The sequence below is a fragment of the Melampsora larici-populina genome, assembly GCF_000204055.1.
Source record: "Melampsora larici-populina 98AG31 unplaced genomic scaffold MELLAscaffold_6, whole genome shotgun sequence".
In the NCBI taxonomy this organism is placed as follows: Eukaryota; Fungi; Basidiomycota; class Pucciniomycetes; order Pucciniales; family Melampsoraceae; genus Melampsora; species Melampsora laricis-populina.
Genome location: NW_006768770.1, coordinates 399,592 through 418,078, shown reverse-complemented (window position 1 = coordinate 418,078; position 18,487 = coordinate 399,592). Strand labels below are relative to the sequence as shown.

Genomic DNA, 18,487 nt, shown 5'->3' with positions numbered 1-18,487 from the left:
ATAAGTGTAGCTGTGATTCAAATGATAAGATTATGAAGAAAGTCATCAATGGCCATTACATACTGAGAAGCAGTTTCCATATCTAGAAAAAGAGGGCAAATTGAATATACGTATGCTTTTACTTAATTTGGTTGTTTTCATTGAAATTTAAATGAGGTTTGTCTTAAAGTCTAGCTAAACCACAAGTCCACTACACCAGACAATCTTCTTTATGCACTACTCTGTGCCTGAAGCAGGAGGTTGGCACATTCAACATAATTTGTTTGCCTGACTAATAGTCTTCCTGTGTCAGACAGATTTCAAATTCTTGCAGGGCTCTTTTAACCTTTGCAAGCTTGGTGCCCTGGAGAGTGACTTGTGACTTATCAGCTTTACTTCTGTTGTGCAAGCTGGGGCCTGAATAGGTTTGATCAAATAGTAGTCCTCTTGCATGAGTAAAAATTATGGTGATTAGTGGCTCTCAAAGTGGACTGGGTTCCAACAAAACCTGACTGACCTGGTTGCTTTTTGGCAGTAACTTTGTGTATTGACTTGACATTTGTTGACAGCTCCCTGCCAAAAAGCCAACTGGATCAACTGGGTTTTTTTGAGACTAAAACTCATACAATTTGGCAGTGGATATGTGGCAAGCTTTTTGAAAACAACTGTATAACAGGTCTCAAAGAATGTTTAAGTCCCCTGTGTAGATTCCACTGCATGGCTTGTAGGAACTTTTACTCTATGATTCAGGGGACTTGTATGATTGGATTTTTTGAGCTTATCTTGGTCTGATTGTACTCTGTTTGGTGAGATAACTTCACCTCTTGTTGGAGTACCTTCATCTTCTTCCTGCTACAGTAAAGATTGGTCTTCCTGAGTTGGTCTAAAACCAAGGCTAAGTGCTTCTTGTGCTCCTTCATTGATCTGGAGAAAAGCACAATCACAGGGGCAAAAATAAATGCTCACTTTGGGGTGAGCATTGAAATTTTCTTGTTTTCTTCAACATTTGTTCAATTTTCCTTCCAAATTCTTTCCCTTTTATTTCCCTTTTATTCCTGCTTGTCAGCTGATTACATGATTAACAGGAACTGAAAGGATGAACTAGGCCTTTCCTTAGCAAAGAAACCTGAGGGAGGGCTGGCCTATCTGCTCACTTCATCTCAGCCCCTCAGCTGATCCTCAGTGGCATGCCTTGGAGCCTGCCGATCTGGGATTTTGGACAAGGCTCTGAGCTGTTCTGAGTATGCAGTGACTTATGAATTGATTCTGAGTACTCATATGAGAGACTGAGCTCAAAGGCTGCTCATCCAAGATTGACAATGGAAACAAGCATTCTCCAGCAATGTACAGCAAAATTTGAGCAAAACAGCCAGATCACCTGAGAACTACCAAAATTGTCAATTGAAGGAAACTGAAAGAGAAACAATCTTTTTTGGAGCACTTCTCCTCCAAACCAATAGGTACGCAGACCTAAGGTACTAACCTAATCACAACAAATAAAAAAGGAAATATAAAAATGTATAACAAAGATGTTGGGTTAGATTGATGTTGGGATTTTATGAGAAAGGTTAAACACAAGTACCTAGTAAAGGAGGGATCATAATAGATGTAAGAAAAAAGTAATGATAATGAGCAAACTGCTCTTATCAATCTTTCAATGGTGCAAAGGCCAGCGGAATTAAGGTGCCGTCAATGAATCCTACAAAGTCCTGAAAGAAAGACCAATTGCCAATATGCCTCTTAATATAATTTCCTTCTTCTTGATTTGGCCAATAGACATATTGATATTCCAATTTTAAAATCACCTCAAAACAATGGTGCGTAAAATTGTGAACAGACCCTTTTAAAGACACAAATAGAGTCAGTAATGTCTCAAGGACCAGGACTTCCAGTTACCAGTTACCTACCACTAAATACAAACATCTGACCTATCATATAAGCACTACCCCCATTTCCACTTGAACCTAAACAACACAAGGTGACTAAAAGAATTCAACGGAGATGAAAACTTGACATTAGACACTGTGTTTAAAAGGCTTTAACAACACAAGAGAATATGAGATCTCTCAACAGCAAGGTGACTTGTCTAGAAGAGATCAAAGAATAAGCAAACCTTTAACAAAACAAGAGAATATGAGATCTCTCAACAGTGAGGTGACAAGTCTCAAAGAGATCAAAGAATAAGCAAACCTTTAACAAAACAAGAGAATATGAGATCTCTCGACAGTGAGGTGACAAGTCTCAAAGAGATCAAAGAATAAGCAAACCTGACAAGGTTTGATAAAAAGAAAAGAAGCTTTAGATTTCTTTTTCCCAATTGGTGAGGAAACACTACTCATGACTAACACACCTTTAACAAAACAAGAGAATATGAGATCTCTTTACAGCAAGGTGACAGGTCTTGAAGAGAGCAAAGAACAAGGAAACATGACAAGGTTTGATAAAAAGAAAAGAAGCTGAAAGTAGTGAAACAAAAATAGAGAGACAGACACAAACAGTTTTTGATGAAAAGAATTAGTTATAGCTAACAATTTTGACACTGGTGTATGAAGAGAAACTTTACCTTTAGATTACTTTTTCCCAATTGGTGAGGAAAAAGAAAATCAAAAGGGGAACAAGACAGAGCCAGGTATATAACTTAGAAAACTCAAACAAAGCAAAAAGAAACAAGACACACAACACAACATTCCTGCATACACATAAGCTAACACAATCCAACAGTCAACCTCACACATCTCTTCTCGCTTAACATTAGTAATACCATCCCTTTCAACCTAAGATCCATTTCCTAATAAGTCAAGTACATTTATCAGAAATCAGTATACTAGACGTGTCAATAACTTGATGCTCGAAGGTCTTGACAATCACAATGAATTCCAATAGTGACCAGTAACTGCCCCTCAACAGGTGATTGAGGTACAGAGGAGTTGCTATGGAAAATTAGATCATCTCAGATTAGATTTGCCAAATGGTCAAAGTTTTCTCTTGACATCTGAGCCTGGTTGAAATGTTTGGAGGAGATCAGAACTAGACTTGAAATACATGAGAGTAGAGGCAAATGGAACACACATGGCCAAGAAAATTGTGTTTGGGTCCATTAAAGACCTTGCAAAACCTTAGTACTTGGAACACAGTCAATTGGTTGTGAATCCTTGGTTCAACATATTGCAGGTGAGTAAGTAAATCAAGCGCTTGACCAATAGCCAAAGCTAAGTTAAAATTATGGTGATGAATTGCTTGCTGAGACTGGATGAAAGCTTCAAGTTTCCAGCCGGTTTGGACGAACTTGCTGAAAGCACCACCAACAGTGATAGCCGCAATGATGAAGGCTTTGTTGGAGTTGCCCATCAGCATCAGAGTTGTGATGCTTAACAATTCAATGTGAATACTGGCGTATAAGCCAAGATAAGAGGGAGGATTTGCGGCAGATAAGAGCCCAGACAACACATGGGCACTTGCTTGGGCAAGCTCAAGATAGATTTGCTGCTGTTTGCCAACATGAGGCATGAAGAAGTAGATAAGAAAGTATGCAACAGGGACTCAAAGCTACATACTTTTGGGAACCAAATACAGTCAATCTAAAATACCTTGTCCGGTCGAGTTTTTTTAAAAAAATATTTTGGTCAATACAGGCCAAAATATGCTTATATTGAGCCTTCAATTGAGATTCACCTATCTCGATTGAATTTGGGCTGTTTACCACAGCTCACCACTTCTTCCATACCCTCAATCCCACCGAACTTCATCAATTTTTCTTATTCATTCAATTCTCATTGTTGATCAATCCATTTCTCTTGCATTCACGCCATGCCATTCATCAAATACACCCCACAAATTAAAGTCATCGCACTCAACAAGTGGCTTCTAGGACAATCAATCCCATCAATCAACCACGATCTTCTCCTCGACATCTCAAGAAAATCATTTTCACGATGGAAACTTCTTTACGAACACACTCATTCTGTCATCAGAGATCCGGCCACGTACGCGAAACAAGGACGCCCAACTGTATATTCTAGAGAGGATTGCGAGTTCATGCTTGAGCTTATCGACGATGACCCAACACTTTTTCTAGACGAGATCCAGGAGGCAATGTATGATCACACCAATATCATTGCTTGTCGACAAACAATAGCGAACGATTTAAAAGACCGTCTCTTTCTTACTGTTCATAAAGCTGCCAAAGTGGATCCAAAGCAATCCCCTGACCTTCAAGCAGCTTATTCCATGAGAATTGCCAATATCCCTTCCAAGTGTCTTGTCTTCATGGGTGAGCTTCTTTCTTTTTTTGTCATAAACATTATCAACAGTAACTGACTTGATTGTTCTCCTTTGCATCTACAAGATGAGACAGGTCTCAGAACACAGGATGTGATGCGAGACAAAGTGAGATCGAAGCGAGGCAAACGACCTGTGAAGTTGAAACGAAAACGAAATGGACCACATTACAGTATGCTCGCAGCCATCTGTGAAATGGGGTTGCTTGCAGTACATTCCAAGATGGATGCCTACCTGCGAACAGATTTCAAAGCTTTTATGAAGCATCTTTTGGTAAGCATCTCACCTGTTTCTCATTCTTAATACTTCAAATGTACTGATTCAATCAGACATTCCTATTGATGCAGCTTCCCGTAATGAATCGTTACCCCGCGCGAAATTCAGTATTGGTGTTGGACAATTGTACCATTCACCATGGTGGCGAGATCGAACAAATGTGTAATGAGATGGGTATTGTTGTTCGCTACTTATCACCGTACTTGCCGGATTGGAACCCAATCGAGAGAATCTTCGATGTTTTCAAAGATAGGCTCAGGAGGAACCGCATGCTGAATGATGCAGCTGATAGGCTTGATTGTATGCTAGTAGTAATGAGTGAGGTTTCGACCAGTTCATTGATTATGAGTCTTTATAAGACTTGTGGGTATGAAGAAGGTTAACATGTCATGTGCATTCATCACCATCACCAATCCTACATCCCAAAACAAACATAAATCGTGTACATTTCTCTCTACATTATCCTCAAGAAATGCAAAAGGGCTATCATACCCAATTCTGTGTTCTTTTTGTGAAGTGAGCTTAAGTCTAGTGATTTAATGAGCTTGAACATGCTTCGTATTCATTAGAGAGTACGTGTCAGACTTGTAAAAATCTACACATCCTAAAATCTGGAGAAAGTCTTGCTCAAAATCAAGACTTCAGCAGACTCTAGACTCTAGACATGTTCGGTTGTGATAAAGATCAATTGTTGTTATTTTCCCTTGCAATAGACCTGTGGTAATCACACTGGTGACTCAGATCTCTCAGGTGTTGGAGTTGGTTCAATGGCTAGGAGAGTTAACGCATAAAAATTTACATTGCAGCACAAGCGATCACATTGATTTTCTTGGGGGTTAAGGTGGATATAATGAGTAGCTACATGTATAAGGAAAGCTTCTGCTACAATAAAGGTACACGTGATTTGTCTTCTCTTTCTTTTAATTTAAACCATTCAACTCCAAATTGTTGGATTCTTACGCTTCTTCAGCTCAGTTCGATACAGTGGGGCTTTGTCGTGTAAACACACCGCCGCTCCATAAGGGAATCCCAACCTCTCAAGGGTTGGGATATCCAACGCAGGAGAGAAGAAGGACTCGAATTCAACGATGTTGTGTTGATCAAGAAGCTCTTGGGTCACATGATCCTCGGTTCCAACCTTGGCAAACCGGAGATAATCTTCAAAGTCCGGAAGAGGATATGGTGGTGGCAACTTGGAATAGTGTTGAGGGATTTGTGAGGTCGATGCAACACTATCGGCAGTGTATTTCGGAGGCTGGCGAGGTTGGTTGGAAATAGGTAGGAATTGGAATCCAGGTCGGCGGGTTGGAGGCTTCATGACTGTAACTCCGGGTTTTTTTGAACTGTTTTGAGAAAGAGAAAGGATCATCAATAAACAAAATGAAGAAATGATTAAAAATAGAATCACTTACAATGTCGTTTGCCCAAGTGTCCATCATTGCATGGGACAAGTGCACCACCTCATTGCTATTTTCCGGATTAATCATCCCCATGCACTCACGGCCTCCGATTGAGACACACCCAAAGTCTCTCATGAGCTTCACTCGGATTTCCTGAAAGCTTGGATTAACGTTGATTCCCTGTGAAAAAAAGAGGTAATGAGTACAATGTTGGCTGGAACAGAGACGAGAGATAGACTTACTAACATGTCCAACTTGTCATTTCAGGCAGGAGCCAAGGTGTCCGGATGATTGTCTCGGATGACTCAATCAAAGGTATCCTCCTGATCAGCCCAGAAAGACAAATGAATCAGCTTTCAAAACCATAAACAAAGTCAAAGATTAGAAATCCAACGTACCTTTGATTTGAGACGGTTTACAGTCTTTGTGTCAACCGTAGAAATATTCGCAGCGCAAATATTCTTACGTGTTAACAGAAAAACACATACTTAATAACATAAAAAACTAATAATCAATTACACCTCTATCACTCTAGTTTCAAGAGTGTAAAACTTCTAAGAATATAAAAAATACTACCATCCAGGTATCGAGTAAATAACTGGATGGTTAAATTTCATTATCTCCAATTTGACCAGGGTCTGTAAAAGAACCAAGGACCCTGATCGATTCCAAGACGACAGGAACCATTTATCCATTTCGACCAAGACCAACCAAGTAGGACTAATTCAGGTTCAACTACTAGAAACCCTGACCGAGGCAAAACCCCAGATATATAAGGGAATGCTCGAACCAACAAAGGAAGAGTTTTAGAATCACCCGTTATCACTTATACAAAACCCAATATCTGTTTATCCCAAACCTTTTTAACCAGCTTAGAATTCACTAGTTATTACTCAAAAAAATCCTTCTTTTGATATCCTCTATCAAAACCAGCCTTTTCCCTTTTAACTAGTATCTGAACCAAATCCTCTTTTGCACTTATACTCTTTGAAAATACTTTCATCGTTTGTAGTGTGAAATTTCTTTCTTACCGTATCTTTTTTGAAAGTTTCGTTTAAAACCCCCGAAGGATTTAAAGATCGTCTAGTGTTGTCTAGTTGACTAATTTCTTCATCTTTTTACTCTATTTGATAAGTCACCTTATCAACATACACTCAAGTGTAACCTAAAGCCAGTTATACGAATCTTTGTATCTCACTTTGGAAGACAATCTTAACAAGAATATCATTAAGATTAGTATCAAGGTAGACCGGTGCTCAACACCGTACCTTTAAAATCAATTGTCCCAACTACAATTGAACACTCTCTCGCGAAGAACCGAAAAATAAACGATCAACACAGCATATAAGCGTTGAAGTATACATTTTGTGAGTCATACATCATTCAACTTAGTCTTCAATCTCACCCAGTTTGAGACGTAAGCTGACACTTTGGGTTGTCCATGATCAGTCGAAACCCAACTTCTTTACCTTTATTCTCCAACATGGTTGCCTTGAAATGATCAAGGATTGCCTCCGAGGTGATAGGCTTCAAGGCCGACTTGAGGAAATCTCCACGGCCAGCAACGTAGCCCTTGAAGACCATCTTACCTTCTTCGTTGGCTATCTTGAGGATCGATCCGCATACAGTCTTGTAGGTATCACAGGCATCAAAGACCTTTGCTTGGATATCCACGAGTTCGGCACCGTGGATCTGGATGAGGGTATTGAAAGGTTCTTTTGGCGATAAATCGATGTACTTCTGGGCGGCTCCAGATTGTTTATCCGCCTTGGTCTTCGTAATTGGAGCGTACACCTGGAACCACAACTTCACGTGGCTTGGTTTAGCCACAATTGCAAGTTCTTGAGGTTGACGAGCTGCTGCAGGGACTTGGGCCGGTGGTGGTGTCGATCGAGTTAGGTCAATCTCAAGGTGTGGTCCTGACCAAGTCATAATCACGTCAGTTGAATTTCTAAGTTGAGTTTTGGATGAGATATCCAAAACTTACCATGATGTGGATTAATTGCAGCTTGAGGTTCAACTTGGATGACTTGGGCGTTGAACATCGGGTCCCGGTGAGCCTGACTGACTTGTGGATCTTGAGCAGGTTGTGGGGCTGGAAGCAAACGATTCGAAGAAATTAATAAAAAATAAGATCAGCGAGGAAAGTGATTGATTTGAACGAAACGAGTAAAGAAAAAGGAAGAAGCAAAGAGGAATGAAAGAGAGGAAAAAACTGACCTGGAGCACGAAGTTGACACGGGAAGTTGCGGAAGCCTGGATCACGGCGCGGATCCAAGTGAACCGGCTCTGAGTCTCGATATTGACGGGGGCCGCACATAACGTTTTCATAATGGTGGCCGTCTCTGCAATTACAAAGCAGAGGTCATCAGCAATCGAACAACTTGAGTTTGATGAAAGGAAACAAGAGATGAACTTACTTATGAAAGAGGACAGGGGTACCTTCTCTGTCACGCTCAGGGCTAAGCCCCTCCGGTCCAGCTTGTCTTGCTTGTCGTATCGCGCTGAAAAACAATTGGTGAGTGAAACGTTATCGAAAAGAAACAAGATCACTGGTTTTGGGAACTTACAATTCATTACGTCTCTTCTTCTCAGCTTCTAAGAGAACTTCTTTTTTGGTGGCTCGGTGGCCCATGGTGGACTTGGAATTGTCGTTGGTATGTTGTGGTGGGATCGAGGGTATAATCTGGGTGGGATCGAGGGTATGGAAGAAGTGGTGAGCTGTGGTAAACAGCCCAAATTCAATTGAGATAGGTGAATCTCGATTGAAGGCTATGCTTATAACTTAGCCTGTATTGGCTGTGATTTTTATTTTACAAAACTCGACCGGACAAAGTATTTTAGATTGACTGTATACTTTTTTTTCCCCACCACAAAAAATTAAAAACTATATACAAAAACTATATACATGTAACTATGCAACTTTGAGTACCATAATTTTATGTAATTTTTTTCTAAAAAAACACACCCGGTGTGCCAAGTGGCACCTAGGCACACAAATTGTGAAATGACATATGTCAGGGTGCTCACAACCTGAGTTTGGGCATTCCAGGGTCCTGGTACCCTATGCCACACATTACATACATAATACACATGTAAAAGATATACTATGTCAGTAATTGTATGCTACAAACACAACTCTACTCCACATACACAACATACATTACACACACAACATACATTACATACATTACATACACCACTCCATCACATAGACTATATACCCTATATACCCTATATTCATATGCACACATATAGCAAAGCACATGTACAACCACACACATGGTAAGCTACATACATGCATACACATGTAAAACATGCATCACATATATTACATACAGAACTACATATGTAACACACCACATTGTGTATGTAATTAGGTTCTTGGTTTTGTGCGCAGCTGGTGAAGGGAGGCCTCAGCCATAGACTGACAGTGGGTTGTGGCATGAGGCTGGCCCTGTTGTATACTATTAATAGCACCTCCATCTTTTATTATGTTGAGGATTCACCAAAGTACTTATTCAGCTGCTTGTGTGTGTAGTCACATACTAATTACTTAAGTTATCCCCAGCTGTGTCTTATATGCATCCACAGCCATGTGGTGTGAACTCTGTTGTACAGCAATTTAGGGCAAAATCATCCACAGCCAATGCCCTAAATTTTCACGCAAGGAAATTGCCTCCGTGCAAGGCAAAATAGACAAAATCCATTCTATTTGGGCTTGCTCCTGCTTGCTCCCTAAATTCATATGTATCTTGCTTCTCCCATAAACTCCCACTTGTATGACCGGACTCTGTGCAAATCATATCCCTTGATGATCAACTAACCCATAACACACCTCCCCATTTATGCAACCAGCCGTACTGTAGGGAAACACAGCTGTACATTGTTCAAATTTCATATTTCAAACACTTCCCTAAATGATCTGTGCAAACCTCCGTGCAATACAAATTCATGGCACAGCTGTGGATGCTATAAGGCTTGGTTGACAAGAGAATGCAGTAAATACCATGTCTGTGTGGTGTTTCCTTGTCAACAAGCGCACATGAGTCGCCTTTGTGCCTCAAGGCAGTCTGTGTGCACTTGTTGTTGAGAGACTGCCACAAGGAAAGGGTGAATGGTATGGAAAAAGTCCCCTCCACAGCCGCAATTACCCACAGTACAGGGATGGGCTGGTATGAGGTTATGAGAGCATCCACAGTGGTGGGCTCCAAATTGGGGCTATCGCCAAATTTGGTGACTGAGCCCCGATTTTTTGGTGCAATGGCAGTCCCCATCGCCAAATTTTTTTGTAGCCGGCTTCAAATTTGGCAACAAAAAGCCGGGCTCCACATTTCCGCACTTGCTCAATCCCATACCTCACACATGTAAGCCCACGCGCACCAATCTCAAAGTGTGTGTAAACACATAGAATCTACACTTTTGAAGTCCAAACGACTGCATCCGGATTGATTTGGGGCCCCACCAAATTTGAATTTGCTTGATTTGGAGCCCCAATTTGGAGCCCACCACTGTGGATGCTCTGAGTATTTGCATATCTGGGTTGATGTTTTATGGCTTAGTCAATTGTTGACGTGTAACGTTTGCGGTAGATTGTGTTTTCCAGGTTGGACATGATAGCAAGAAAGAGGTACAATGAATTTAGGGAACAAACCAAGATAGAACAACTTTGTTCCATTTTGGCTTCACAGGACAGCAAATCTTGTATGCAAATTCATTACAGATCAGCCAGATTGGGGATTTACAATGGAGATTAACAATACAGGTTTGCTGAAAAAGTGGTTCAGGGTTAGGTTAATGTTGATGACAATTCCACACTGAAATACAGCTTACATGTGTATAATTTACATTCAATTCAGTAACTGTATTTAATTAATCTGAATGACTTGAAATGGAAACTTTATCTTTTTTTTTCAATTGAACTTCCATATTTAGTTTATCATCACTCAGAGTCCTTTGACCATTTTTATTTCCTTAAACTCCACCTTTCTTAAGCCCTTTATTCTACAAACACTTTCTCTCAATCAGTTGAAATAAGTTACTCTCAACTCAAAGCACATACAATAAGATATCAAACTGAACTAGATGACACTTAGATTCTACACAAAAGGTTCTCTTTGATTAATTTCCCTGAGCTTCAATCTTTAGTGGCTTCACCTTTGTTCATTGTTAGTGGGTAAATCACCAATACTTTCTGTAAATGGATTGAAGCTGAAGTGACTGATGAAATATTACTATCACTCGTGTTTTGATTCTTTACTTCTCCATCTCATTATCAACAGTCATTATCTTATTCAATTCCCCACGGTTTAGTCGATCAATCCAATCAGATCTAAACAAATCAACATCATCTTGAGAGGCTCGGGACCGCGTCCGACTGTATTGAAACAGGCAAATTGGTTCAGGGCTTTAACTACATTTTTCTTTAACCCTCAGCAGTTTCATTCTCTCGATGTCATCAACCACCATCAACGATCGGACACCTCTTTCACAAATCACGTCTCAACTCGTTGCTGCTGAAGCCTATGCTTGTCAAAGTGGTCGAGCTTATGGATTTCCAACCCTCGATGCTGAAAGAGAAGACCGTATGTAAAAACATCCCTCACCTATCTCACCATCCAGAACCTGATCAAAACTAATCATGCCGTGTGTATCTCAGAGATCCTTGGTCATCTTCGAAGCACTCTCAAATCCCGGAATAAGCAAATACAAATTGGCCTACTCGAGAAGTACCGTCGGATTTGTGCGAATTCACCGTCAGGATGTCCTCCCTTACCAATCACTGGCATCAAGGCTTGCCTGGCCATTCTGAAAATCATCAAACCAAGTACACGTCCTGATGCTATAGAGCGACTTGCAAATGTTTTTGAGAGCTGGAGAACCTTGCTTCTTGATGATACGGGCCCTGTTATCGCTGGAATCGATAGTATTTGGAAGTGTAAAGCTCTCAGGCAGTTGGTGGGACAGACCGCATCTGTGAAGAGTCGAAATTCATCGGTGTCTCAATCAACAACCACAAATAGGTACTTCGCAATACCTTCACTATTATCTCAGCGGTGCGCAATACCTGACGTGTTTTTCTCCACATTCAAGAGCGGCTGAGCAACCCGCACATGTTTCACGCCCATCGAGCCCACAAGCCACTCTTGCAAATCGATCATTGCCAGTTTCACCTCCTGCGCTTCAAGACTCTGCTGATGATCCAGACCCCCTTCCATCGACTGCTTTGATCTCTTCCAAAGGATTGCAAACAACATGCCAAGCGGACGCGAACATTGTACAAGTCAGAGGCACGACCTCGGTTGCCATGATCAGTGCCAAATCACTTTCACAGCAAGCACCTGTTACATCTCCCAAAGTAAGCAAGCAACCGACAAATGTAGGCAGGACAACACCCAACGACACCTCGACTACAACTCCCTCTGTCGATAAGAGACAGTCTACCCTGCCTGACTCTTCCTCTCGAATACAAACCGGTCCTCCATCTGCCGCCCAATCATCCAAAGAAAAACCTACTCTATCTCTTGCACAACCCTCTGTACCTTCATGTGGCGACGTCGTGAGACCTTGTGGTGCGTCGTCAGTTGAAGTCGAAGACTGGATCGCCGCTGTTCGTTTAATAGATGATGCATTGACGGAGCACCTGAATTGGTGTTTAATCCCCGCACCGTTTGGCATTTCTCTTGTATCACCTTACATACCTGATCCCTCATCCTCAACGCACCGTTTGTCATTCAAACATCTCACGATACCAGCTCCAACTGTTGCCAGCTTTCCCAATTATATCCCGGTATTTTCTTCGCCGCACTTCCCGCCACAGCATCCTCCTCCTGTCCTTACGGTCCTGCCACTTCCACCGTCAACCGTGAAACGATCTCATCCAACCACTGGTCCAACCCCTGATTCTCTTGGACGGCCCACACCAGGAGAAGCCGAGAGGTCACAGCGGATTGACAGTGTTTACAAGAAAGTTGATAGTACTAAGTCTTCTGGACAGCAGACGCCCACCATCACAACGTGCGTTGCGCCTTCCCCACCGGCACTTGATACCGGGTATTCTCAACAGAATTGCACGCCTGCTCTATCTCCCACTATCAACGCCCCAGCTTTGGCTTCATCATCCCGTACGGCTGAGATCAAAACTAGACAGACACTAGAGCCATTGGCAACTATGCTTCCCGATCTCCCATTTCCAACGGAAACCCGGTCATCCTTGGCATCATCTTCAACTACTGGTACTAGAAATCCTCCACCTCCACCTGCTTCCGCAAAGCGCCACACGTCTTCACTCAAGGAGTCCACCACACCTTTGTTAGTCGACCCGGCGATCACTTTATTACCCCCGCCAACCAACCGACATACGTTCACTGAGGAACAGAAGACCAAGTTTGCATCTGTATACAGTCGCGCTACGTTTTCAGAACGAAATAAAATGGTTAGCCTTCTTAAAGATTATGGCTTTGGGGACGCTATCCACAACATCCTTGAACCTTTTCGTCAGTCAGCAGATAGTGTACAGCCCACACCCATTCAGAAGGATATTCCGCCTCCCGGGGTGGCTACACCATCACAGTCAGCCACCCCATTGCCCAACGTTTCACACGATCCTGTAACTGTTCCGGTACCTTCAACTTCTCGCGATCCTTCTCTCCTGCCACCTACTCCTGGTCTGCACAGTCACATTTCTCCAACGTTGAGGCATTTGAAACCGCTCCCGGTTACTAAACAGAGCTCGAATACAAGCACGCAGACATCTGATCCGAGATCCACCACACCACTGGCCTCTACATTAGACCCCAAAATGGCAAAGATGCTACAAGCAATGTTCAATCGTGGCCCTCAGCCTTTGCCAGTTTTATTCAATACTTTTACCAAGCTAAATGTAACCAATAAGGATCTGATTATCCATCATATCAAAGTATTGGCATATCCCATAACTGGCGCTGTAGATGGCCTGTGGGCTCTACGGCCTACCATGGCCAACCCAAATGGAATGGGTGGGGCACCAAAAATCACAAATCCGGCTCAGCGTCCATCTCTAGGTATTGCAGTGACTAGTGTTGACTCTTCATATCGACCGGACACTAGAACAAAACCGACGTCCCCTTTACCTGCTAGCTCACTCGCCCGTGCATTGCGGACCGGATTCCCCATAAACCAGCTTATCAACACTGGCTCACAACAATCCAAGGCGCCTTCGACTTCATCTGCACCACAAGCCGTCACAACCCCTGGAAACGCCCAGAATGTCTCAACAAACACACAAGTGTTGGTCATCTCCGAGAATTCAATCTCAGGAACGGGACAAAAGCGTTCGCTCCCATCTGATCATGATGAACTGGACACGACGGATACATGGACCAACACGACTCAAGGATCACCCGCTGTGATAGCACCTGATCTGATGGCAAAGCATGACAGTCTCAGAACAGAACGTTCGATTCGACCCAGGCTTGATACTCCATTGATTATTGAACCTGGGTTGGCGTTGCAGAACTTAAAATCAAACGTAAACAATGACTCAAGGCAGAGCTCACCGGTAGCTCTCAAGCAATCATCTATCATTATGAATGACCGCGTCCATCGCTTAAGATCTGAAATCCCATCAACCGCGGCACCTGAACTTCAAAGGGAATCACGAAATGCGAGATCAAAAGTGAGCAAAACACATGTTTTAAAACGACCTTCGCCACCAGCACTCAAGCAGCAACCATTAGAACAACTGGAACCGTTTCAGGATGATTTACCTGGGTATCCAGCTGTGGATCGAACAATACAAAAGCCTGGTACACGAGCTAGGATCCTGGCCAAGTATCGTGAAGATGAACAAATGGCACCACTCAGGACTTTTGTACCTATTCTGTCTACAGTTAGGCAACGTTGATGAGTAAATACATTTTGGAGTTTTTGTGTGGAGTGGTTTGCTTGATAAGGAGAATGTAGATGAAGTACTTTATAAGTTAGATCTTGAGCAGAGTTTTTTCTTTTTGTGTGATTGATTGAATTATTGATTTTTTTCTGTGCAACTATGTGTTTGAATTTTAAATTGAATCTTTTTATGTTGATAAAAAATTGTTTCACTTTGTGTGAAGAAGTAGTTTTTTGTTTTGTTTTGTTTTCAAAAAGAATTGTAAGATGTTTTGATGATCAGAAACCGCCATTTGATTGTCCTTTTTGGACAAGGGCCCGTTTGGACACTGCCACAAGATACCATGTGGCCAAGATTCACAACAACAAAGTTACATGTGGCCACATTGTCTCTCAGTCCAAACTTGACCATACAATCAACATCTGATTGGTGTCCAGTTCAAATTTCTAATGTCAGTATCTGATTGACAAGATTGAGAGATGGCCTTTAGCTGCATCTCAAGCCTCTATTTCTATCTGCCTCCCATCCATCATTGTCTATTTCTTTCTCCTTTGATCATCAACACCACACCATAATCATTTTCAAGGATAGAGGTAAAAAAGCAATAGATCATTGGGGTTCATTGAAGGTGGAATGTTCTGATGTCATTGGGATTCAACAGCATGGTTTTTTGCTCATTTGCCTTTTGATAATCTCACCTACAAAGCATGTTTGCTGAAATTGTTTTTCAAGATCAGAGAAATTGCAATCCATCATTACAGTTCACATTGCATAATGTACTGTTACAGAATATTTGGTGAGATTTATCACCAGAAACTGAATCTGTTCATCACTAAATCTCCAATACAGATATCAAATGGTATCTGAGGGATCAAAAGCCTTGCACTTAGCTCTTGATTTTGAGTGGAGTTTTCAAGATTGGTGATGATCAAAATGTAATTAATCATGCGAAATGTTGAGAGAGCTTTTGTAAAGCTTTAGAGCGATGAGACAGAGTATTCTTCTGATCTCCCCCCATCTCTGCATAACTAGATTTTACATAATTGAAGAATGAAGGTTGATTAGAATTAGTTAATAAACGATATGAAAGAATGATGAAGAGATATCTAACGTTAGACCTGTGCCTTTGACTTCAAAGATCGGATCCCATCCGAAATCAGTCGGACCTCTAGGTAAAACAATTTGACCTTCTGTTATACCTTCAAATAAGATCACTTCTTTTCCTGGTCCTTCACAATATGCAAATGTACAAATTGCTGTGGCTTCTTTATTTTCGAATCCTGAGAGCATTTTGTTTAACCCTACGAATGTAAGTTTTGATTTGATTTGTGATTGTATTGATCATATTCATATCGGGGTCAGAAAGTTTGAATAAACAATCAGGCTTTCAGGTCGTAAACAAAATCTCAATAGACTCATGAATGATTGAAAAGGAAGCCAAAGATTATTCACCTTCCAATCCCAATGATTTGAGGAACCCTGATAGTCAAGAAGTGATCTACCATCAGAAGGTGATATTTTTCAAGAATGATGAATCTACTGACATTTGATGTAAGGCCCTAAAAGAGATCCATCAAAATTTCGTAACTCTTTATCAATATCACACCTAAAGGTTCAAAAAAATGAAAATACAAACCTGGTAAACCTCCCATTGCTTTAAAACAAAGTGCTGTATCCTTTCCGATGGAACTCAAGTTAGCGAAAAAACAAGCTTCATGAGTGATAGAGAATCACATAGAGGATGACTAACCTCGGTCATACATGGTCCATTGACGGCTAAAGCTGCTGCTTTGACTTTTTCTCTTGCTACATCTTGGGTTGAACCTTGCACTTCAGGAACTACGAAAGAAACAAAGAAACGATCTTAGGCAGGTAACCCTTTGAATGATGAGTTAATGACTGATGATTTGTAAATATACCATCTAAATCCATGGAAGTGACTTCGATTTTAGAACTAGTTAGATTTTCATCACTTAAGATTTTTTGGACTTCTCTTAATTTATTCTTATTACCAGTCACAAATACTTTATTAAACAAGAATCAAAATGAACAGAAAAACAAATCAAAAAAATAGTTTATTAGTTTCCGAATCTGATGAATTGTTGCGAAAAAAGATATGAATGACAGACTTTTGATTATTTAAAAATGTAGTTTAAAGGAGGATGAAGTATTTGAAGTTGGAAAGTGGTTTACCAAGTTTACGATTCGACATCTCTTGATTTCTGATTCTCGGAACGCGATCGATCTTATCTTATTGAAGAAGTTCGTATCGTCAATCTGGAATATCGATATTTATGTGCTTGGAGATGCTTCATCGCTGCAAATAAGGAAATGTAGAACGGGGTTGTGCCCCGAATATTGAAATTTGACACCGGGGCCAAATCTCAAAACTTGGTGTTCTTATCGCTATGAATCTTTCTTCTTGTCAACTTCAATGTTCATTTTATTATATTGACTCAATGCCCCCCTCAGCCAAAATTATGAAGGCCCATGCCAAAGTCAACATTCAATTCCAGTTATTCAAGAGTTTTCAGATTTCATACGCAGACCAGCGGAAAAACAATCAAATGATTTTGCACCAACCAATCTCACTCCAATATTACCATCTAGCCCTCACACTGAGGTTAAAGTTTTCCCAAACCTCAAAGAAGGATCATTTCATTAAAATGAGTCAATGGACAAGATCTATGAAGAGGAAATGCAACTGGAACATTCTTCCATAAATACTTGAATGAATCCAGTCACCAAATCTAAAGAGAGGCTCAAAGGTATCAATAAAGGGTGGGAGAGATGGAATGATGCTATTGAAGAAGCAGCTGATTATTACGATAGTAAAATGACTCCAACTTCAGATCATAAACTGAAAGAGCTTGCTGATCTATGAGGATCCAACAACCAAAGAATTGAATTGAAATTGATCAACCCTTGGGCTTTGAGCCTGCAGGCTTCAAATGAGGTGGCTCAGACAGCTCTCTGCCAACAAAAAGGGGTTCAGACTGGTCTTGAAGTTAGAAAAAGTCATGGCAAGCAGATACAAAAACAAGCAGCTCATGTCATCTTGCACAAGCGCTTACCACTATGCAAATCTGGGTCATTCTCCTGGCATTCCATTCCAAACATTGCGCTGGACAATCCTCAAATGATTCAGGTGCCTCTCAGCATGTTCAGCATGCACCTCAAAAGAGTAGTAGGCAATGAACCTGAATCAACTGAATTGATAGCCAAGCATATTGTATTCAATCTTGATAGTTACATATTGAAAGCACACATTTTGATCAGAGAGAAAGAGTCGAGAACCACCTTTTTTGTGTTTGATTGTTGATGTGGAAGAAAAAGAGATGGCTGGTTGAGATTTCTTTGGGTTCAAAGTTTTTTAGAAAGAGTCAAACTCACCATAATCAGGCTGAAAAGAGGATGTGGGAGCCAAAAATGTAAGACTGAAGGCTGAGGGTCAGGATGAGCCTATTTGCTAATGAATTGATCAAATCCTGTGTTAGGACCAGAGGAAAGGATAGAGCTATGAAGGGCTTGTTGCTAGTATGACTAGATTGCAATGTAAGGAGTAAAAGCTCTGAGCGGACAAGCACTCTCTAATAGCTACATGGTACAAGTATGTGTATAAGCATATGCTATTAGTTAGACCATAACACCATTCCCCCTCTATACCTCCACCCCCTTTTGACGA

The 18,487-nt window shown here is 41.1% G+C and overlaps 2 protein-coding genes across 2 annotated transcripts; one reads left to right on the top strand and one right to left on the bottom strand.

Annotated features, from left to right (window-relative positions):
• Window positions 1-10,940: 10,940 nt before the first annotated feature.
• MELLADRAFT_115530 (uncharacterized protein) lies at window positions 10,941-15,120 on the top strand (the record flags this gene model as incomplete). The annotated part of the gene is made up of 5 exons (XM_007406619.1): window positions 10,941-11,109; window positions 11,216-11,518; window positions 11,593-11,956; window positions 12,027-12,505; window positions 12,557-15,120. The coding sequence occupies 4 exons, from the start codon at window positions 11,386-11,388 to the stop codon at window positions 14,815-14,817; spliced, it is 3,237 nt and encodes a 1,078-aa protein (XP_007406681.1).
• Window positions 15,121-15,745: 625 nt separating this feature from the next.
• MELLADRAFT_94394 (uncharacterized protein) lies at window positions 15,746-17,014 on the bottom strand (the record flags this gene model as incomplete). Its single annotated transcript, XM_007406303.1, has 8 exons — window positions 15,746-15,830; window positions 15,914-16,103; window positions 16,255-16,281; window positions 16,347-16,391; window positions 16,439-16,478; window positions 16,553-16,641; window positions 16,722-16,826; window positions 16,996-17,014. The coding sequence occupies 8 exons, from the start codon at window positions 17,012-17,014 to the stop codon at window positions 15,746-15,748; spliced, it is 600 nt and encodes a 199-aa protein (XP_007406365.1).
• Between the last annotated feature and the right edge of the window lie 1,473 nt (window positions 17,015-18,487).